The sequence below is a fragment of the Schistocerca nitens genome, chromosome 1 (assembly GCF_023898315.1).
Source record: "Schistocerca nitens isolate TAMUIC-IGC-003100 chromosome 1, iqSchNite1.1, whole genome shotgun sequence".
Lineage (NCBI taxonomy): Eukaryota > Metazoa > Arthropoda > Insecta > Orthoptera > Acrididae > Schistocerca > Schistocerca nitens.
Window position 1 is genome coordinate 54,654,404 of NC_064614.1, and position 23,359 is coordinate 54,677,762.

General features: G+C 42.1%; 1 protein-coding gene across 2 annotated transcripts in view; it reads right to left on the reverse strand.

Moving 5' to 3' along the window:
* LOC126241099 (angiomotin-like protein 2) overlaps nt 1-23,359 on the reverse strand; it is a 172,985-nt gene that overhangs the window by 59,300 nt on the left and 90,326 nt on the right. For both annotated transcript variants that reach the window (XM_049947978.1, XM_049947977.1), the window contains exons 9-11: nt 21,202-21,575; nt 4,034-4,168; nt 3,654-3,847 (exon numbers count right to left, since the gene is read on the reverse strand). In XM_049947978.1, coding sequence (XP_049803935.1) covers nt 3,654-3,847; nt 4,034-4,168; nt 21,202-21,575 — 703 coding nt within the window. The remainder of the gene's footprint in view (nt 1-3,653; nt 3,848-4,033; nt 4,169-21,201; nt 21,576-23,359) is intronic.

The following is a 23,359-nucleotide window of genomic DNA, read 5'->3' on the forward strand; positions in this document are numbered from 1 at the left end:
AAAAATTCACTTTTGATTCTAGTTTGTTTAAGATCATCCCAAAATTTTTCCAGAAATTTTGATTCAAATTCTAAAAAGGTCATCCCCAAAGTTACAATCTGGTTTGCCCAAGTCAAAGCTTCCCCTTCCAAGAATTTCTTCACAAATTTAATTTTTATTTCATCTGGTGAGTGAGGTAAAAAACAATCCTTACAATACTGCATAAAATCAACGGGATGTAAGAGTCCATCTGCCGAAAAGTGCTTCACTGGAATATTAGATACAAGATTACATGTGTTGACATTGTAATTCTTGCTTTGAAATTCAATGTCAAAACTTTCAATTTTTTTGCTAAATTCTTTGACAGATTTTTTGTTTTCTAAATCATTGCATTCTACTTTTTCTTCTAGAGTAACCAAGCGATTGTCAATTTTTTGTTCTACATTTTTTACTAAAACTTTTGTATTCTCATCCAAATTTTTAATTTCCCCTTTTATCTCATTAAAATCAATTAAATTTATTTCCTTATCTGCCAGTAACTCATTTTTTACAGTATTAATTTCACCGCTCAATTTAACATCAATTTCCAACTCTGTTCGAAAGCTCACCCACTTGGGTATTGACTGCTTGGACTTGCAACAAAATGTTATCAATTTTTTCATCCCAGTACGTCTTATTGTCGTCAACTGATTGTCTAATTTCTTTCGTGAAATTTACAAGAAAACTTTTCAAATCAAATTGATCAGTTTTTTCTGTTTCATTTGACCTGTCCTGATGTTCGAAGTCTATTAAATTACTACTCTCTACTTTAGGCACAATACTCTCGAAAATCTCGTAAGTCATTGTGAAGAACAAGAATTTATACACAACAATACAAAACAAGATAAGAATATTGTTTTAACAAAATACAAGAGTTTCGTCACTTATCTGGAACATTCTTCTACTATTGCAAAACCACGTTTTCCATCCATGTGATTGTTGACTAAAATTCTTGAAGTATTTTCTTCTGTCGAAAATTATATTTTTTGCCGAAACACTTCTTCTCCAAAACTTTTACTTCCCGATGAACACAAACACTGTAGCACACATTCTGAAGAAACTAGTATTAACACACAAAAATTTTCTTCCTCATAGCACTGTTGAAGATCTCGTGAACACAATATCCCGGCACTGAGCCCCCAGTTGAAATACGGCTTCCCGGAAAGACACAAGTTGAAAATATGGTCACTATTTTTTATTAACTTAAATTTGCCATATTTCGTGACAGTACCTTTTCCATTAGATGTTTGCAAGGCGATATAAGTCTTGGCTTCAGTTGTCCAAGTATGATTCCACAATGCATCGTTGTCGGCTGCAGAAATGACGTGGTTCAAAGTGTTTCTCTCATTTTGGTGTTTTAAATACAGTTTCTTCTTTATAGTCAATACAAAAATAATAGTAACATAATTCAAAATTATTTAGGACTTCGACCTTCACAATGTTCTTCCATCATCACACACCAACAGTTAGCTGCCGACTGACTATAGTCAAAGACGACTCTAACGTCAAAGATACTTTACACAATCCACAAGTTTCCATTTGTAATCAGTCTCTTTGCTGTTCTTCGATACATTTCCTAATAGTAAACAATATGCTTTCACTCTCAAAAACAGAGGTAAATTAACATGTAATAAGACAAATTATAATAAATTCTGACAAAAATATAAGAAAACATTTACACTTCGGTATCGAAAAATAAGGTAAAAAAAAATAACATTTCCCAGATCCATTACATGTAGCACCACATTTCGAAAGCTTCTATTCTCTTCTTGTCCAAACTATTTATCGTCCATGTTTCACTTCCATACATGGCTACACTCCATACAAATACTTTCAGAAACGACTTCCTGACACTTAAATCTATACTCGATGTTAACAAATTTCTCTTCTTCAGAAACGATTTCCTTGCCATTGCCAGTCTACATTTTATATCCTCTCTACTTCGACCATCATCAGTTATTTTACTCCCCAAATAGCAAAAGTCCTTTACTATTTTAAGTGTTCATTGCCTAATCTAATTCCCTCAGCATCACCTAATTCGACTACATTCCATTATCCTTGTTTTGCTTTTGTTGATGTTCATCTTATATCCTCCTTTCAAGACACTGTCCATTCCGTTCAACTGCTCTTCCAAGTCCTTTGCTGTCTCTGACAGAATTACAATGTCATCGGCAAACCTCAAAGTTTTTATTTCTTCTCCATGAATTTTAATACCTACTCCGAATTTTTCTTTTGTTTCCTTTACTGCTTGCTCAATATGCAGATTGAATAACACCGGGGAGAGGCTACAACCCTGTCTCACTCCCTTCCCAACCACTGCTTTACGAAATTTAACTTCACGAATTTAATAGAACCCTCATATAACTTATAGCAGAAAGAGACATTACAAAACGTCAGGAACTGCACATATGGGAGTTTTCCTTACAATACATTATCCACTCCTGGAATTATCCTGCACTCAACCTAACGTAACCTACTGTCCTCAAACCCTCCACCCAACAGTTTCCGCCCCCTCTATCCCGTCATCTGCTCTATTCATGCCCCCCTCACCCTCACTCTTCTCCATTCTCTGCCAAGGCACCCACCAATCTTTCCCCTTCCAAGCTCCACAACTTTTCCACCTCCCTCCCCCCACCTCTCTGCCCTACAGCCATCTGATATCACACTGGACAGCACTACCAAGCCACCATCCAGCCTTAGCACGCTCCACCAGACAGTGGTCTTGTCTCCTACCCCCATACTCTGCTATTCTTCCCTCCTCCCTGCCGCATCCCAAATTGCTGCTTTCGTTCAATGTGAAAGCTGCACTTTGGCCGGTGCTGCTGGTGGTCATATGTGCACGTGGTGTTCTTGCTTGTGTGAATGAGTGTGTGTTTTCTTTTCTGAAAAAGACTTTGGCTGAAAGCTAAATGTGTAACAGTCTCTTCGTTGTGCCAGTCTGCAACTCATGTGTCACATGTCTTCTTTACAGTGAGTAGTAATCTATCCTTTTGCTAATATTGCTGATATTCCAAGCAGTATTTTCCATTATTTGACAAATTAACTATAGATACATAACACATTAGATACATAACAGCTCAGAAGGAGGCAGTAATCAAGATTATTGCTTGTAAAAACATAATATTATGGCAGTAACAAAATTACCTCTATTTCTAAAATGTGAGGCACCTCTTAGGTTTTGGTAATGATGAAATTATGAACTCACTGTTTACAATAGCCATCTGACTTCATGCCTGTTAAAAAAGTAAGACTTATTCCACACACATATCCCATAAATTTTGTAATCTAAGAGTTCATACTGTGTGTGTGTGTGTGTGTGTGTGTGTGAGAGAGAGAGAGAGAGAGAGAGAGAGAGAGAGAGAGAGAGACACACTAGCATTTGTTTCCTCTACATGCTGTGCAGTTGTCTTTGTTCTTACCATCATAACTCAGTTGTTTGTTTCACTGATGTAATTCAGTATTTAAACTGGTTATCATTTATACACATACTTTCATAACCCATACAGAAATTTCACAGAAATGCAGGTTCCATAAAACAAAGTGATAGAACAGCTACAATAGAGGCAGAGTAATTATGAAAATGCAACTACTTTATTGTATTTCTACTGGTTTTACTAAGGAAAGAAACTTCTTACCGAGTTCCTCTCTGGAAACTGAAGTTCCCAAAACACCAAGATCAGAATTGCCATGTAGACTGGGATGAGGGGTGTGATGAGGTGAACATACCAGCATGCTTGGAAAACTAGACACATCTTTATCATATGTGTGTTTCTGTAGCACCCTGATCATCGCATCACGTTCTGCAAGCTTTGATTCTAGGTCCTTTAACCTATGCAGGGTAAAATTATAAATAAGTAAAATGGTACACTAACTGAAAGTGGATTAATTATTAATTCAAAAAATACATGCTATAATGTGAATTTAGCATTATTTAATGTAATAGTAATTGTCAAAATACTGCAATTTGAATATGAAATGCCTCAACCATAGGAAAACAAAGCATTTAAAATTGTACCTGGACTCTAGATCAGCTACTTTTTTCTGAGCTGCATGGACTTCATCCATGTGGCGTATCTTTTCAGATCTTGCTTCAGCAATCAATTTTTCAGTTTCCTGGCTTGTTTTCTCAAGGGCAGCTATTTTTGCATCCCTTTAAGAAAAATCGTACATTTAATTAAATTTAAGTCCATGTCTAGATTGTGACTAAAATTTTCAGTTTGGTTTAGGCAAATGCAACAGGTCACTTCTTTCCATTTTTCTATTTCTTATGAACTACAATAAATAGGTCTTAAACTAAAGACTGATTAGTTGCGATTCCAAAAACTAATCCCAAGATTACATTGCACAACTATCACAGATTTAAATAAAATTAATGTCTAGTGGAGAAGTAAAATCTTAATACAAGTGAAAATCACTATTGAGTTTGTATGTGGGTGTTTGTTGTCTAATTCTGACGAAGGTGTTACTGACCGAAAGCTATATTTGTAACAGTCTTTTTGTAGTGCCTATCTGTGACTCAGTATCTCCACTATATTGTGAGTAGCAACTTCCCTTTTCACAATATTGTTACATTCCATCCTGGATTTTCCATTGTTTGACAAGGTACATTTACTAGATTTGAAAGCAAAATTTTACCTTCCAAACTGATGAGAAAATCTATGAAGTCGAGAATTTAAAAAAAAATTACGTACCACTCAGTCAATGGATCAAAGTCACCTATCCAGTCACTGATATGGACACCAAGGTAGAGGATCACAAAGAGAAGAGTGAAATAGTGAATTCTGTTATTTCAGTGGAGAAGCTCAAATACGAAGGAAGTTTATTATTTAACATCCCATTGATGGAGCCGTCATTAGAGTCTCGCTCTTGGGATGGGATATTGCCCCTGCAAGCAAATTTTTATATACTTTTTTGAATAGAGATATTTTTCATTCTTTTTGGAGGATTTGGGAGTTAGGTATTTAGTTTCACTACGACAACCCTGTGTTCCCTTAATCCTCATATCCATTTTGATGCTTGCTATTAGCTCAGGATTATTTGTTGCTAAGAGATCAAGTGTGTTTTCACAGAACAACGTTCAACGTTCAGGAAAATTGAGGCACATAAAAATAAGTCACCCAGGAATGAAATAAAAAGGAAGTGCAGGAAAGACAAGATGAAATGGCTGCACAAAAAATGGGAAGAAATCAAAAGAGAAAGGTTGTCAAGGACTGATTCAGCATATGGAAAAATCAAAATAACCTTCGGGGAAATTAAAAGCAAGGGTTTCAAAATTAAGAGTGCAAACTAATTCCACTGTGAAGTGCAGGGGACTGAGAACATAGGCAGAATAAGTGCACTGAAGACTTCTACGAGGGAGAGAACTTCTTAGACAACATGACTGCAGAAGAAATTGGAGTCGATGTGGACAATTTAAGGGATCCATTGTTAGAGCCACAGTTTAATATAGTTTTGGAAGACTTACAACCAAATATGGCAGACGCAATAGACAAAATTCCTTCTGAATTTGTGAAATAATTGAGGGAAGTGGCAACCAAGCGATTATTCAAGCCGGTGTGTAAAATCCACAACTTTGGAGACATACCATCAAACTTTTGGGAAAATATCATCCATATGATCTCTAAGATAGCAAGGGCATATAAAAGCAGGAACTATCGCACAGTCAGCTTTAATGACTCCCACATGTATGTTGCTGAAAAGGATAAAACACATTAGAAAAGAAAGAAAATTTAGGATCTGTCAGACAATGATCAGTTTGTCTTTCAAAAATGTAAGGGCACCAGAGGGCAGTTCTGCTGTTGTAAATGATTCTGAAAGCAAGCCTGAAGAAAAATCAAGACATGTTCATAGTATTTTTCAATCTGAAAAAGCACTGAACAATATAAAATGGTGCAAGATGTTCAAAATTCTGAGAAAAATGTAATAACAACAATGGATTTTCCTAGATGGAATAATACACAAGATAAGGAAAGGCAACCTCTCACCTATATCTGACTGATGTGCGGCTCAGAAAAACATGCAACAGAAAATAATATTCACATTAGCTTTCAAAGTTCTTCCTCTTTCTCTAGCAAAAGTAAACACACAATCATGCACACAACTGCCAGAATATACACACTCTTGGCCGCGGCAAGACTGCCTCAGTCAGTGGCTGCGGAAAGACTGCCTCAGTCTAGGCTCGGCCACAGGTGTGTTCAAAGAGAAGTCTGCTAGTATCAAGCATCAATCTTAACCCAACAAATTTCTGAGCATGTATGTTTGTATCACAGTACCATTTTGCAGTGAGTTATGCACTGTAGGAAAATCAGAAAAGAACAGAATCAAGGCATTTAAGATGTGATGCTATAAAAGGAAGTTGAAAATTGGGTGGACTGATAAGTTTAGGAATAAAGAGGTTCCCTACAGTACCAACCAAGAGAGAAACATATGGAAATCACTGGCAAGCAGAAGGGACAAGGTGACAGGACATGTGTTAAGACCACCAGGGAATAAATTACATAGTAGTACAGGGATCTGTAGGGAACTGCAGAGGAAGACGTACATCGGAATCCATCCAACAAGGTGGATTTAAAGAAGACAAAGTGTACTCATAATAAAATGTTTTTAATTAAAAACTGGACAATTAATTTTTTCTTATAACAAATATTTGCAATTTGAATAAAGCCATATTGCTGTGGTACATATCCGACTGCAGGTATGAAATCGCTTAAAAAAAATCTAGCATCAAGATTATTATTGGCAGGTTGAGTTGTACATGGGGTGCAAGTTGGTAAGACACACTCAAAACCTTCATTCCAAAATCGAGAACTGTAGATTTTTCTAAGATAATTACATAATAATCAACAATTTGTTATTACAGACAGTGACGGATGTGCCATCTCTTGCTTAGTACACCAAAGAAGCATTCTACAAAATGATTAGCACAAATTAGCTTGTAACTGATAACTCTTTATCAGTCCAACTACATTACGTCATGGATGCAATGTTACAGTCTGTGCCGAAAGATCGAAAGCTTAGTTTCCAAACCAGACAAAAAGCACACTTACTCATTCTTCATTTACAGGGAACTGTTGTTGATACTGAATGTTTAACCGCTTGTCAGTAGCCTGTTCCCAAAAATTTGGAATTTTCAATTTGCTTGTGTCACTACTTATGCCATTAGGATCTATGCCTGAAGAACAGAAACTGCAATTTGCCTCACACATCCTCTACTGTAACCAAATTGGGGCACGAAACAGTCTGTGGCAAAAGAGCTCAGATCCACCACAGCTTGGGTTCTTTATCCACATTTAATTTCCCATCTATTGCTAAATTCTTCAGTTTCACTCTAGTCTTCCCCGTTTCTGAAAGATGGCACATACGAGAGCAAATCATACAGTCTTTGTCCCTATTTTTTATTGGCCAAAGTAAGGTACATATAGGTAATGACAAATATACATCCTATTCTGTGTACCTTATGCTATTTTCAAAATAGTCCCCACACCAGTTAACCCATCTGTCACATCGCAGAACTAAATTCGAGATGCCCCTGTGGAGGAATTCGTCCAGCTCAGTACAGAACCACCGTCTGACTGCTTTCTTTGTTTCATTACTTGTGAATCGCTGCACTCCCATACAATATGCCAAGCTACTGATAAATGGCCGTGATGTGCACTCATTGATCTGCTTTCACCATTGCATCCACAGGGGACATGCTGTCATCAGTCAGTGACGAACGCAGCCTCCCCGACCACTCATTGTCATGAAAGACTTCACAGCCTTTGTCAAACTCACACCACCGCCGCCACCACCACCACCACCACCACCACCACCACCACCACCACCACCACCACCACCACCACTTTTCCTCCAAAAGCCTTAGCCCCACAGAAATACCAGTCCTTTCCAAAGGCCTCACCTTTTGCCCCACTCCCAAATTCAATCATGCACGACTTGTTAAATATTTTTTCTCCTACTGCATGACCCTACAGTGAAAAGACATTTTTGCCACCAGCCTTACCAATCAGACTCAACCAAAGACCAGTGTTGAACTCTGCCTGACTCAGTTCACTCGTCCATCCAACCATGATCCATCCCCACTACCCCAAATCACTTCCTGTTAACTTTCCAGAATTTCTTGACAACCACATTGCCTCACAATCATTCCCCAAATCCCTCAACATGCAAACTAACCTTACAGCCACAGAAAGAACTGCAGTCCACCTAAAAACTGATTCCGACCTTTTATATCTACATCTACAGTAAAAGCCCGCTTTTAGGTTTCCAGAATTAATGTTTTCCCATCCTTTACGACTTTTTTTTATTGCTCCTGTCAAATTTCCTATGTCCACAATGTTAATTCACACCTGATTTTGTGTCAACATATTTATAATTTTCCAATAATTTACGCTTTATGAAAAAATATTTGTGGAAAAAAAACTGACGTAAAATGACACTGGCATGATGTTGGCCGTCAAGTAGTGTTTACGAACATTATGTGGTTAAGTTTCTTGACACTAGGCTGCTCTACTTAGTGGATTTAAACCAATAAAAGTGTAAAAGTTAGAACAATTCATGTCATTTCTCCTGTCACTGCCAGGCTTTAATCTGCATGGTGGCTGATAGGAGCAACTAGGTTCATACGAAAAAAAGTATCATGACTAATCCCACTGATTTCCAAACTGCCTCTACAGCGCACACGCAGTTTTATGATTGTTGTAATCATCATCACACTTCTGCAGAACTATATTTAGTGTGAAACTTCCTGGCAGATTAAAATTGTGTGCCGGACCGAGACTCAAACTCGGAGGTTTGGAAGGTAGGAGACGAGGTACTAGCAGAAGTAAAGCTGTGAGGACGGGGCGGGAGTCATGCTTGGGTAGCTCAGTTGGTAGAGCACTTGCCCGTGAAAGGCAAAAGGTCCCGAGTTCGAGTCTCGGTCCGGCACACATTTTTAATATGCCAGGAAGTTTCATATCAGCGCACACTCCGCTGAAGAGTGAAAATCTCGTTCTATATTTAGTGTGTTTCGTCTTTTGGCCACTTGCAGCACTAGCTGACACCTTCAATCAGCTCGCATTGCTGAGATGTTTTCGGTTTAAACACAGCATGAATTACGTATATTCTCATGCTGAGCAAAATGTGTTTCCTGGATTTATTCTCTTTGTTAAGTGCAATATTTACGTATGTATTTTTTGTGACATTACACAAAAAGAAACCATGTGAGTGATAGTTTGCATGTGTGTGGTTTTCTACACAACTGAGGAAGCACAGTACCGGATAACCTCAAAAAGACGACTACAGTTCAAGAGACGCAGAACTATACATATGCAAACACCGCACAAAATACTTACGTAAATATTTTCACTTGATAGAAAGAAAAGATTCTCAAAACACACTGTGCTAAGGATGAAAAAATATTTAACTGATGCAGTGTTTCATTATTTAAATAACGAATGACAGCTGCAGGCTTTCCAGAAACATTGATAATGACGAATGGTAAAACCATTATTAGTTAAGAAACAAGTCCCTGACATGAGTATTTTGATGACTATTATGTGCACATACATAAAATGAGAAAATGCAAGGGAGTATCCTACACATAACTTTTACAGCTTAAAACGTTATTTACCACATTTTACATTTTCCTGCATTTACACAAGTCCCTTGGAAAGTGTAAAAGCAGGGTTTCACTGTACATCTACATGGATACTCTGCATATCACACCTGACTGCCTGGCAGAGGGTTCATCAGACTACCTTAACAATAATTCTCTATTATGCCACTCTCGAACAGCGTGCAGAAAAAACAAACACCCTTATATTTCTGTATGAGCTCTGATTTCCGTTATTTTATAATGGTGATCATCTCTCTCTATGAAGGTTGGCACCAACAAAATATTTTTGCACTCTGAGGAGAAAGTCAGTGACTGAAATTTCATGAGAAGATTCTGTCACAATGAAAAATGCCTTTGTTTTAATGGTGTCCATACCAAACCCTGTACCATGTCCTTGACACTCTTTCCCCTATTTTGTGACAATACAAAACATGCTGCTTTTCTTTGAGCTTTCTCAATGTACTCCATTAATCCTATCTGATAAGGATCCCAGACCACGCAGCAGTACTTCAAAAGATGACAGACAAATGTAGTGTTGGCAGTCTCTTTAGTAGATCTGTTACATTTTTTAAGTGTTCTGCCAATAAAACACAAAGTGTGGTTTGCCTTCCCCACAACATTTTCTGTGTGTTCTTTCCATTTAAATTGTTCATAATTGTAATTCCTAATTATTTAGTTGAATTTACGGTCTTTAGATTGGGTTGATTCATTGTGTAACCGAAATTTGACGGATTGCTAATTTATGCGTCATACAGATATCTTTTCTAAATCGCTTTGCAATTTGTTTCGATCTTCTGATGAGTTTACTACTCGATAAATGACAGCATCATCTGCAAACTACCTAACATGGCTGCTCAGATTGTCTCCTACATCATTTATATAGAAAAGGGACAACAGAGGGCTTATAACACTATCTGGTGGAACACCAGAAATCACTTCTGTCTTACCTGGTGACTTTCTATCAATTACTACGAACTGTAACACCTCTGACAGGAAATCACGAATCCAGTAACTTAACTGAGATGATATTCCAGAAGCGTGTAATTTCACTACAAGCCACTTGTGTGGTACAGTGTCAAAAACCTTTTGGAAATCTAGGACTATGGAATCATTTTGAAATCCCTTGTCAGTAGCACTCAACACTGTGTGAGTAAAGAGCTAGTTGTGTTTTGTAATACGGATGTTTTCTAAATCTGTGCTGACCATGTGTTAATAGACAGTTCTGTTTGAGGTAATTCATAATGTTCAAACACAATATGTGTTACAAAATTCTTCTGCATATTGACGTTAACAATATGGGCCTGTAATTTGGTGGATTACTCCTACTAGGACCAGAAGACTTGCTTTTATTAAGTGATTTAAGTTGTTTCACTACTCCGATGATATCTACTTCTAAGTTACTCATGTTGGCAGCTGTTCTACATTCCAATTCTGGAATATTTACTTTATCATCTTTGGTGAAGTATTTTCGAAAGGCTGTGTTTGTAATTCTGCTTTAGCAGCAATGTGGTAAATAGTATTTCCATTGCTATTGTGCAGAGAAGGCACTGACTGTGTCTTGCTGCTAGCAGCCTACATGCTGACAAAGCCTCCACCAATGTTGTCTTGAACCGAAATGATTACCTGGCAGAAGGTCTCTGCTGGCTGTCAGACACTTCCACCTAGAAATCCTGCCACAGTGACCCCATTCCAGAAATCCAGCACGATCTCCAGTCTCTACTCAAATCCTTTGGCCCATCCCAGAACCTCTCTCAGGAGTTGATCTCTCTGCTCCTCCCTACCAACCCCCGCACTCCTACCTTCTATATGCTTCTTGAAGTCCATAAATACAACCACCCAGGACACCTAATTGTGGCCGATTACTGTTTCCCCACTGAGAGAAATTCTGCTCTCGCGGACCAACACTTTTAGCCTATTACCCACAACGTACCCTTTTTTTTTTTTTGGTCATCAGTCTACTGACTGGTTTGATGCGGCCCGCCACGAATTCCTCTCCTGTGCCAACCTCATCATCTCAGAGTAGCACTTGCAACCTACGTCCTCAATTATTTGCTTGACGTATTCCAATCTCTGTCTTCCTCTACAGTTTTTGCCCTCTAAAGCTCCCTCTAGTACCATGGAAGTCATTCCCTCATGTCTTAGCAGATGACCTATCATCCTGTCCCTTCTCCTTATCAGTGTTTTCCACATATTCCTTTCCTCTCCGATTCTGCGTAGAACCTCCTCATTCCTTACCTTATCAGTCCATCTAATTTTCAACATTCGTCTATAGCATCACATCTCAAATGCTTCGATTCTCTTCTCTTCCGGTTTTCCCACAGTCCATGTTTCACTACCATACAATGCTGTACTCCAGATGTACATCCTCAGAAATTTCTTCCTCAAATTAAGGCCGGTATTTGATATTAGTAGACTTCTCTTGGCCAGAAATGCCTTTTTTGCCATAGCGACGTACCCTTCTATATAACATATATAAATTATTTTCTTCACCAACTCTCCACGGTTCCTGTTTCTTTACCAGACAGTTCCCAGCTTGTCACTATTGGTGCTACCTCCCCTTACACTAACATCCCTACTGCCCATGACTTTACTGCTATTGAACACTACCTTTCCCAACATCCGATGGATTCAAAACCAACAATCACCTTCTAGTCGCCATGACCAACTATATTGTCATTCACAATTACTTCTTCTTTGAAGGTATTACCTAGGAACCAAGTTCCATCGTTTTATAAGCTGGTGAATGCGGAATCACTTAAAGGCTATTGGGTGTTCTAGGGAAGGGTGCTGCTTATGTCACTGTAGAGCTCGCTGACACACTTTAATTGCCTTAGTGACTTCTGGTGCCTACCAAGTGACTGTCCTTTGCCGGGGACACCCTAAAGAACAAGGGATCACATTTTCCGCTGCAGAAATGATCGTTGTAGTGATCTGCTCAACGGCAATATTGATGTCACCATGCCGGGGAGATTCAGCGGTGACAGCAGAGCTGAAGGCTTCCGAGTCTGCCTTGTTTAAAGCCCATCTGGTTAGGTGTCTGTGGGCATGACACCGAGGGAGTGACAGGAAGATGGGGAAGTGGTCACTACCACACAGGTCGTCATGTGCTCTCCAGTTTATAGGCAGGAGAAGGCCAGGACTGCAAACAGAGATCAATGGCTGAATATGTGCCATCTGCCGCACTGAAATGTGTAGGCATCTGTATTTAAGAGGCAGAGGATGAGTTGACAGTAAATTCTCGACCTCCCTACCTCTGCCAGTAGATTAGATTTACTTTCATTCCAATTGATCCGTAGTGAGGATGTCCTCCAGTATGTAGAACATGTCAGAAAAACAATAATACATGACAAATATTTACAACTGAAACAAATAAGCTAATGTACCTTCCACAGGTCCCAAGTAGAATGATGATCTTTTTTTTTAATGAACATGATATGAAAATCGTTTTACAAACACTAATGAACTGAATTTAAAATAAAAAAGTTTTTATTTATTTATAAGGTAAGAAACTTGTAATAGAACTAATATAATACTTATTTACAATGTACACATTTCTGCACTGGAATGGTGCAGAAGTTAGATTGTACTTACACACACACACACACACACACACACACACACACACACACACACACACACACACACACACACCACAAATCAGTTGGTTCTACTGAGAAATTCATCAATGGAGTAGAAGGAGTTGCCCACCAATAAATCCTTTAGGTTTCTCTTAAACTGAATTTCACTGGTTGTTAAGCTTTTTATGGCTGCTGGCAAGTTATTGAAAATGTGTGTTCCTGAATAATGCATACCTTTTTGTACAAAAGTAAGTGACTTTAAATCCTTGTGATGATTATTCTTAATTCTAATACTGATTCCATGAATTGAGCTGCTGGTTTAAAAAAGTGATATATTTTTAATGACTAATTTCATTGAGGAATAAATATATTGGGAAGCAGTAGTTAGTATCCTTAGTTCCCTAAACAGGCTTCTGCAGGATGTTCTTGAGTTCACACCACATATAACTCTTACTGCACATTTTTGTGCCCAGAAAACTTTACCTTGGCTTGATGAATTGGCCCAAAAAATAACCCCATATGACATCATGGAATGAAGGTAAGCATAGTATGCCAGCTTTTTCATTTTTATATCCCCTATGTCTGACACAATTCGCATTGCTAATAGAGATGCTGGAAGTAGAGCGGGAAGACATATGGCTGTACTACACTTCATGGCGTCTCATCCGCCCAGATGCCGCCCACTCCAACCAGTGACCTTCCCCACGGGCACCACCCAGCGCAGCATAGGCCACCTGGCAGGATGGCCATTGCCGGGAGTCCCGATGCCTCAGGGTGACGGGCATCTACTCCTTGGCATACGTGGGGAGTTAACAGCGCAGGCATCAGCAGAGCGATCCCTGTGTGGTCAGGGGGCTAAAACCAACAGGGTACATGGTGGCCCTACCACAACGGACTGGCTACCGTGTTGGGTATCGGGCGCAAACGAACTAAGAAGTCCATTATCGTCGACAGCGCAGAAAGTGATACTGCACAGAGGATGGAAGAAAATGTACCCAGGAGAGTGACCTTGCCCAACAGCTGGAGAATGAGCAGAAGTGCAGATCCACGTCGGCGAAAGATGCGAGAGGTCTCAGCGCAGATGGACACTGCACCATGTAAGGCGACTTTCCTCAACAGGCTCGCTCTTCAGGAACATTTTGAAAAATGAAGGTCAAACCCAGGGGCCCATCACATACAGGCCGAAACATGCAAGACTCCTTTTAGTCGCCTCGTAAGACAGGCAGGAATACCTCGGGCCTGTTCTAACCCCGAGACCTGCAGAGGGGCTTTATTCATGACTGAAGCTACTGTATGATCAATTCACTGTTCCTCTACAATTTCAGAACATTACTGAGAATGTTCTGCAAATATAACATTACATTCTTGTTACACCAGAACATGATATTTGGATTTTTGGCATAAATGTGATGGATAGTCGACTTGTGAAGCAACACTCACTCTCTCTCTCTTTCAACCATCTGATTATTCTTAATGAAATACCCACATTCAATAATCACACTTCCTACTGGCAAGCCCTTCTTCCCACCACCACCACCACCACCACCACAACAACAATCACCACCACCTTGGTGATGTAAGTAGCTGAAGGCTGTGTTCTCAGCAGAACAGAGACAAATGACACTTAAAGATGACTGCATTGTTTGAGACATACAAACTGGAACTGAAGTACGTAAATTAATAGATGAAGAAGGGGGAAAAAAAAGGAACTCCATGATCAGGATCTGAGGACCATGTGATAGTCAACTGATCTGTGTCATCCTCAGTCATCAATCACTGGATGCAGTATGGAGGGACAGGGTGTCCACACACAACACTCACGGCCACCATCGACAATCTGACCTTGGAGCTGCAGCTTCTCAACCAGGTAGCTCCTCAACTGGCATCATGAAGCTAAGTGCACCTTTGTCCAGCCCTTCCGCCAAGGATAAATCCCTGGCAGTACAGGAATCGAGCCCATGTCCTCCCACACAAGGGTCTGTTGCACTGATCATTTGGTTACAGAAACGGACAGGTAGGTAGAGTGCGGGGAAATTGTGAAATTAAGAATATGCACAATGTTAGCAATTTGATAGGGAAAAATAACTCTACAGTATTTATCAAAACTACTAATACTTTATGAATATAATAGAGGCAAACATTCCACGTGGGAAAAATATATGTAACAACAGAGATGATGTGACTTACCAAACGAAAGCGCTGGCAGGTCGATAGACACACAAACATACACACAAAATTCTAGCTTTCGCAACTAACGGTGGCCTCGTCAGGACAGAGGGAAGGAGAGGGAAAGACGACAGGATATGGGTTTTAAGGGAGAGGGTAAGGAGTCATTCCAATCCCGGGAGCGGAAAGACTTACCTTAGGGGGAAAAAAGGATGGTATACACTGGCGCGCACACACACACACACACACACACACACACACACACACACACACACATATACAGACACAAGCAGACATATTCAAAGACAAAGAGTTTGGGCAGAGATGTCAGTCGAGGCGGAAGTGCAGAGGCAAAGATGTTGTTGAATGACAGGTGAGGTATGAGTGGCGGCAAGGTATGAGTGGCGGCAACTTGAAATTAGCGGAGATTGAGGCCTGGTGGGTAACGGGAAGAGAGGATATATTGAAGAGCAAGTTCCCATCTCCGGAGTTCGGATAGGTTGGTGTTAGTGGGAAGTATCCAGATAAGCCGGACGGTGTAACACTGCCAAGATGTGCTGGCCATGCACCAAGGCATGTTTAGCCACAGGGTGATCCTCATTACCAACAAACACTGTCTGCCTGTGTCCATTCATGTGAATGGACAGTTTGCTGCTGGTCATTCCCACATAGAATGTGTCACAGTGTAGGCAGGTCAGTTGGTAAATCACGTGGGTGCTTTCACACGTGGCTCTGCCTTTGATCGTGTACACCTTCCGGGTTACAGGACTGGAGTAGGTGGTGGTGGGAGGGTGCATGGGACCATGGGACAGGTTTTACACCGGGGGCGGTTACAAGGGTAGAAGCCAGAGGGTAGGGAAAGTGGTTTGGGGATTTCATAGGGATGAACTAACTGGTTACGAAGGTTAGGCGGACAGCGGAAAGACACTCTTGGTGGAGTGGGGAGGATTTCATGAAGGATGGATATCATTTCAGGGCAGGATTTGAGGAAGTCATATCCCTGCTGGAGAGCCACATTCAGAGTCTGGTCCAGTCCCGGAAAGTATCCTGTCACAAGTGGGGCACTTTTGTGGTTCTTCTGTGGGAGGTTCTGGGTTTGAGGGGATGAGGAAGTGGCTCTGGTTATTTGCTTCTGTACCAGGTCGGGAGGGTAGTTGTGGGATGCGAAAGCTGTTGTCAGGTTGTTGGTGTAATGGTTCAGAGATTCCGGACTGGAGCAGATTCGTTTGCCACGAAGACCTAGGCTGTAGGGAAGGGACCGTTTGATGTGGAATGGGTGGCAGCTGTCGTAATGGAGGTACTGTTGCTTGTTGGTGAGTTTGATGTGGACGGACGTGTGAAGCTGGCCATTGGACAGATGGAGGTCAACGTCAAGGAAAGTGGCATGGGATTTGGAGTAGGACCAGGTGAATCTGATGGAACCAAAGGAGTTGATGTTGGAGAGGAAATTCTGGAGTTGTTCTTCACTGTGAGTCCAGATCATGAAGATGTCATCAATAAATCTGTACCAAACTTTGGGTTGGCAGGCCTGGGTAACCAAGAAGGCTTCCTCTAAGCTACCCATGAATAGGTTGGCGTACGAGTGGGCCATCCTGGTACCCATGGCTGTTCCCTTTAATTGTTGGTATGTCTGGCCTTCAAAAGTGAAGAAGTTGTGGGTCAGGATGAAGCTGGCAAAGGTAATGAGGAAAGAGGTTTTAGGTAGGGTGGCAGGTGATCGGCGTGAAAGGAAGTGCTCCATCGCAGCGAGGCCCTGGACGTGCGGAATATTTGTGTATAAGGAAGTGGCATCAATGGTTACAAGGATGGTTTCCGGGGGTTACGGATTGGGTAAGGATTCCAGGCGTTCGAGAAAGTGGTTGGTGTCTTTGATGAAGGATGGGAGACTGCATGTAATGGGTTGAAGGTGTTGATCTACGTAGGCAGAGATACGTTCGGTGGGGGCTTGGTAACCAGCTACAATGGGGCGGCCGGGATGATTGGGTTGTGAATTTTAGGTAGAAGGTAGACGGTAGGGGTGCTGGGTGTCGGTGGGGTCAGGAGGTTGATGGAGTCAGGTGAAAGGTTTTGCAGGGGGCCTAAGGTTCTGAGGATTCCTTGAAGCTCCGCCTGGACATCAGGAATGGGATTACCTTGGCAAACTTTGTATGTGGTGTTGTCTGAAAGTTGACGCAGTCCCTCAGCCACATACTCCCGAAGATCAAGTACCACAGTTGTGGAACCCTTGTCCGCCGGAAGAATGACAATGGATTGGTCAGCCTTCAGATCACGGGTAGCCTGGGCTTCAGCAGTGGTGATGTTGGGAGTAGGATTAAGGTTTTTTAAGAAGGACTGAGAGGCAAGGCTGGAAGTCAGAAATTCCTGGAAGGTTTGGAGAGGGTTATTTTGAGGAAGAGGAGGTGGGTCCCGCTGTGACGGAGTACGGAACTGTTCCAACCAGGGTTCAATTTGGATAGTGTCTTGGGGAGTTGGATCATTAGGAGTAGGATTAGGATCATTTTTCTTCGTGGCAAAGTGATATTTCCAGCAGAGTGTACGAGTGTAGGACAGTAAATCTTTGATGAGGGCTGTTTGGTTGAATCTGGGAGTGGGGCTGAAAAGAGAGGTTTGGAGGAAAGGTTAACTACTGAATTAGGGTGTTGTGGTTCCAAATTGTGTTGATTGGAATTTTGAGGTTTTGGAGGGAGTGGAGCTGGAAGTGGGAGATTGAGTAGATGGGAGAGGCTTGGTTTGTGTGCAATGAGAGGAGGTTGAGGTTTGCTGGAAAGGTTGTGAAGGGTGAGTGAGTTGCCTTTCCAGAGGTGGGAAACCAGGAGATTGGATATTTTTTTGAGGTGGAGGGTGGCATGCTGTTCTAATTTGCAGTTGGCCTGTAGGAGGATGCTCTGAACAGCCAGTGTGGATGTGGGAGAGGAAAGATTGAGGACTTTTATTAAGGATAGTAGTTGACTGGTGTGTTCATTGGCTGAGTTGATGTGTAGGTGAAGGATTAGGTGGGTGAGGGCAATGGATTGTTCAGTTTGGAACTGGTATAGGGACTGATGGAAAGAACGGTTGCAGCCAGAGATGGGAACTTCAAGTGTGAGGCCTTTGGGGGTAATGCCAAATGTCAGACAAGCCCGAGAAAATAGAATATGGGAGCGTAATCTGGCTAGGGTGAAGGCATGTTTGCGGAGGGAATGTAAATAAAAGTTAATGGGGTCCAAACCCGTCTTTTCAGCCCCACTCCCAGATTCAACCAAACAGCCCTCGTCAAAGATTTACTGTCCTACACTCGTACTCTCTGCTGGAAATATCACTTTGCCACGAAGAAAAATGATCCTAATCCTACTCCTAATGATCCAACTCCCCAAGACACTATCCAAATTGAACCCTGCTTGGAACAGTTCCGTCCTCCGTCACAGCGGGACCCACCTCCTCTTCCTCAAAATAACCCTCTCCAAACCTTCCAGGAATTTCTGACTTCCAGCCTTGCCTCTCAGTCCTCCTTAAAAAACCTTAATCCTACTCCCAACATCACCACTGCTGAAGCCCAGGCTACCCGTGATCTAAAGGCTGACCGATCCATCGTCATTCTTCTGGCGGACAAGGGTTCCACGACTGTGGTACTTGATCGTCGGGAGTATGTGGCTGAGGGACTGCGTCAGCTTTCAGACAACACCACATACAAAGTTTGCCAAGGTAATCCCATTCCTGATGTCCAGGCGGAGCTTCAAGGAATCCTCAGAACCTTAGGCCCCCTGCAAAACCTTTCACCTGACTCCATCAACCTCCTGACCCCACCGACACCCAGCACCCCTACCGTCTACCTTCTACCTAAAATTCACAAACCCAATCATCCCGGCCGCCCCATTGTAGCTGGTTACCAAGCCCCCACTGAACGTATCTCTGCCTACGTAGATCAACACCTTCAACCCATTACATGCAGTCTCCCATCCTTCATCAAAGACACCAACCACTTTCTCGAACGCCTGGAATCCTTACCCAATCCGTAACCCCCGGAAACCATCCTTGTAACCATTGATGCCACTTCCTTATACACAAATATTCCGCACGTCCAGGGCCTCGCTGCGATGGAGCACTTCCTTTCACGCCGATCACCTGCCACCCTACCTAAAACCTCTTTCCTCATTACCTTTGCCAGCTTCATCCTGACCCACAACTTCTTCACTTTTGAAGGCCAGACATACCAACAATTAAAGGGAACAGCCATGGGTACCAGGATGGCCCACTCGTACGCCAACCTATTCATGGGTAGCTTAGAGGAAGCCTTCTTGGTTACCCAGGCCTGCCAACCCAAAGTTTGGTACAGATTTATTGATGACATCTTCATGATCTGGACTCACAGTGAAGAACAACTCCAGAATTTCCTCTCCAACATCAACTCCTTTGGTTCCATCAGATTCACCTGGTCCTACTCCAAATCCCATGCCACTTTCCTTGACGTTGACCTCCATCTGTCCAATGACCAGCTTCACACGTCCGTCCACATCAAACTCACCAACAAGCAACAGTACCTCCATTATGACAGCTGCCACCCATTCCACATCAAACGGTCCCTTCCCTACAGCCTAGGTCTTCGTGGCAAACGAATCTGCTCCAGTCCGGAATCTCTGAACCATTACACCAACAACCTGACAACAGCTTTCGCATCCCGCAACTACCCTCCCGACCTGGTACAGAAGCAAATAACCAGAGCCACTTCCTCATCCCCTCAAACCCAGAACCTCCCACAGAAGAACCACAAAAGTGCCCCACTTGTGACAGGATACTTTCCGGGACTGGACCAGACTCTGAATGTGGCTCTCCAGCAGGGATATGACTTCCTCAAATCCTGCCCTGAAATGATATCCATCCTTCATGAAATCCTCCCCACTCCACCAAGAGTGTCTTTCCGCTGTCCACCTAACCTTCGTAACCAGTTAGTTCATCTCTATGAAATCCCCAAACCACTTTCCCTACCCTCTGGCTTCTACCCTTGTAACCGCCCCCGGTGTAAAACCTGTCCCATGGTCCCATGCACCCTCCCACCACCATCTACTCCAGTCCTGTAACCCGGAAGGTGTACACGATCAAAGGCAGAGCCACGTGTGAAAGCACCCACGTGATTTACCAACTGACCTGCCTACACTGTGACGCATTCTATGTGGGAATGTCCAGCAACAAACTGTCCATTCACATGAATGGACACAGGCAGACAGTGTTTGTTGGTAATGAGGATCAACCTGTGGCTAAACATGCCTTGGTGCATGGCCAGCACATCTTGGCAGTGTTACACCGTCCTGGTTATCTGGATACTTCCCACTAACACCAACCTATCCGAACTCCGGAGATGGGAACTTGCTCTTCAATATATTCTCTCTTCCCGTTACCCACCAGGCCTCAATCTCCGCTAATTTCAAGTTGCCGCCACTCATACCTCACCTGTCATTCAACAACATCTTTGCCTCTGTACTTCCGCCTCGACTGACATCTCTGCCCAAACTCTTTGTCTTTGAATATGTCTGCTTTTGTCTGTATATGTGTGTGTGTGTGTGTGTGTGTGTGTGTGGGCGCGCGCAAGCGCATTCCCGTCCTTTTTTCCCCCTAAGGTAAGTCTTTCTGCTCCCGGGATTGGAATGACTCCTTACCCTCTCCCTTAAAACCCACATCCTTTTGTCTTTCCCTCTCCTTCCCTCTTTCCTGACGAGGCAACCGTTGGTTGCGAAAGCTAGAATTTTGTGTGAATGTTTGTGTTTGTTTGTGTGTCTATCGACCTGCCAGTGCTTTCGTTTGGTAAGTCACATCATCTTTGTTTCTACTAATACTTTAGAATGAAGCCTATGTGTTGAATGGTATCCTTACTTGGGAATACTAGCAGCGTCTATTGCAGCTTGGCGAAGCGCACTCTCTTCCAGATATCGCTGTTCCCATTTGGCCACTTCACCTTCAAGCCGTACTAATCGATCATCACGCTCTCTCAGTTGTCGTTTTAGTTCAGCAATTACTTCACTACTCGATGGTACTCCATTACCGGCAGATTCTCCTGATTTGTTATCAGCTCCATTTCCAGACCCTGCTCCTTCACCACCACCACCACGCTCTGAACGCAACTCTTGCTCCAGCTGCTGCCTCAGTTTTCGTTCAGTCTGCTCTCGACGCTCACTTGCTAACTGAAGTGACGATAGTGCACGCTGCAACTGAGCCACTCGTTCAACATAAACTTGCTTTTTTCGACACTGAAAAAGAACAGAGCTATGTTACGTCCTGATCATCAAATTCCTGTAACCACTTTAAATTAGTGATCTATAGGTTGGAAAGTCTTTAATAATGGAACAAGTAAAGATAGTAACTCACTGTATAGTTTAGAGCCTGAGTTACTGAAAGGCAAATAAACAAGCCTGAAAATCTTATTAAGCTTTCCAACAATCTTCAGAGTTAGCAGCGCGCGCGCGCGCACACACACACACACACACACACACACACACACACACGCGCACACACAAATCTGAAAAGCTACACTGTGCCAGTATTGCAGCTCAAATGTGAGTGGGCGACAGGAGGAAGGAGCGGGGAAACCGGAGGGAGGATTAAAGAAAGATTGTTGATAGCTGGAACTGAGAGGCAGCAAGTGTACATGATAGGAGTGTAGTACTGGCGAGCTGCTCTGGTGCAGATAGGAGTAGTTATACGTCTTGCACAATGACATGGAGGAGTGGATTGTGTCAGGAAGCCAGAAAAGAGAAAAAGGGGGACTATGGAAAGGAAGGTTTGAGTGCAGGATGAGTGAAGTGGGGGTAATGAGAACAGGGGTAGATGGAGATGTGAGGCACATAAAATGCTGTGCAGGAGTTACAGCGGAGCTGGTATATGATAGGGTTGTGTACTCCTTTAGCTCTGAAGAAAGATTCAGAAGTAAGCTCAGCAACATTCTCAGTGCTTATTGATGCTAAACACTGAGTTTCTATCTTTGCTACTTCCCTCAATTAATTAAAGTTTAGTTGTTGAAATTTTTACATTGCATTTGTAACTCAGCTGTTGTAATCTGACACTGCAATTTAAGTTTATCCTTATTTTCCTAAATTATCATGTGATTATCAACATAAAGTTGAAGTACTCAGGTTTCCCATTATTAAACCCAGAAAAAATTTAAAAGGGTGTTCCAAAATGCTCAAGTCATCAGAAGTTGGTTTTTCTTATTCTACACGACTACCACACATTTCAAATATACAAGAAGGGGAAGTAACTATATTTCAGAGCAACAGCACAGAAAATTGCCTTTATTTAAAAGTTGTTAAAACTGTTCAATGTTTGCAGAAAAGTAGAGAGAAAAGGGTCTTGGAGCTTAAGTAAATAGGTCATGGAATTTTTAACATACCATAGGTTCATACATGAAAGAAAACAACTAGAGCTCTAAGAATACACATCGAACGACTGTAATAAAAATGTGCCACCCAAATTGTGCTATGTTACTTAGTACGGGGTGAGAATTATTGAATTATGTGAAATAAAATCATTATCCCCCCCATGAACCATGGACCTTGCCGTTGGTGGGGAGGCTTGCGTGCCTCAGCGATACAGATAGCCGTACCGTAGGTACAACCACAACGGAGGGGTATCTGTTGAGAGGCCAGACAAACATGTGGTTCCTGAAGAGGGGCAGCAGCCTTTTCAGTAGTTGCAAGGGCAACAGTCTGGATGATTGACTGATCTGGCCTTGTAACAATAACCAAAACGGCCTTGCTGTGCTGGTACTGCGAACGGCTGAAAGCAAGGGGAAACTACGGCCGTAACTTTTCCCGAGGGCATGCAGCTTTACTGTGTGATTAAATGATGATGGCGTCCTCTTGGGTAAAATATTCCGGAGGTAAAATAGTCTCCCATTCGGATCTCCGGGCGGGGACTACTCAAGAGGATGTCGTTATCAGGAGAAAGAAAACTGGCGTTCTACGGATCGGAGCGTGGAATGTCAGGTCCCTTAATCGGGCAGGTAGGTTAGAAAATTTGAAAAGGGAAATGGATA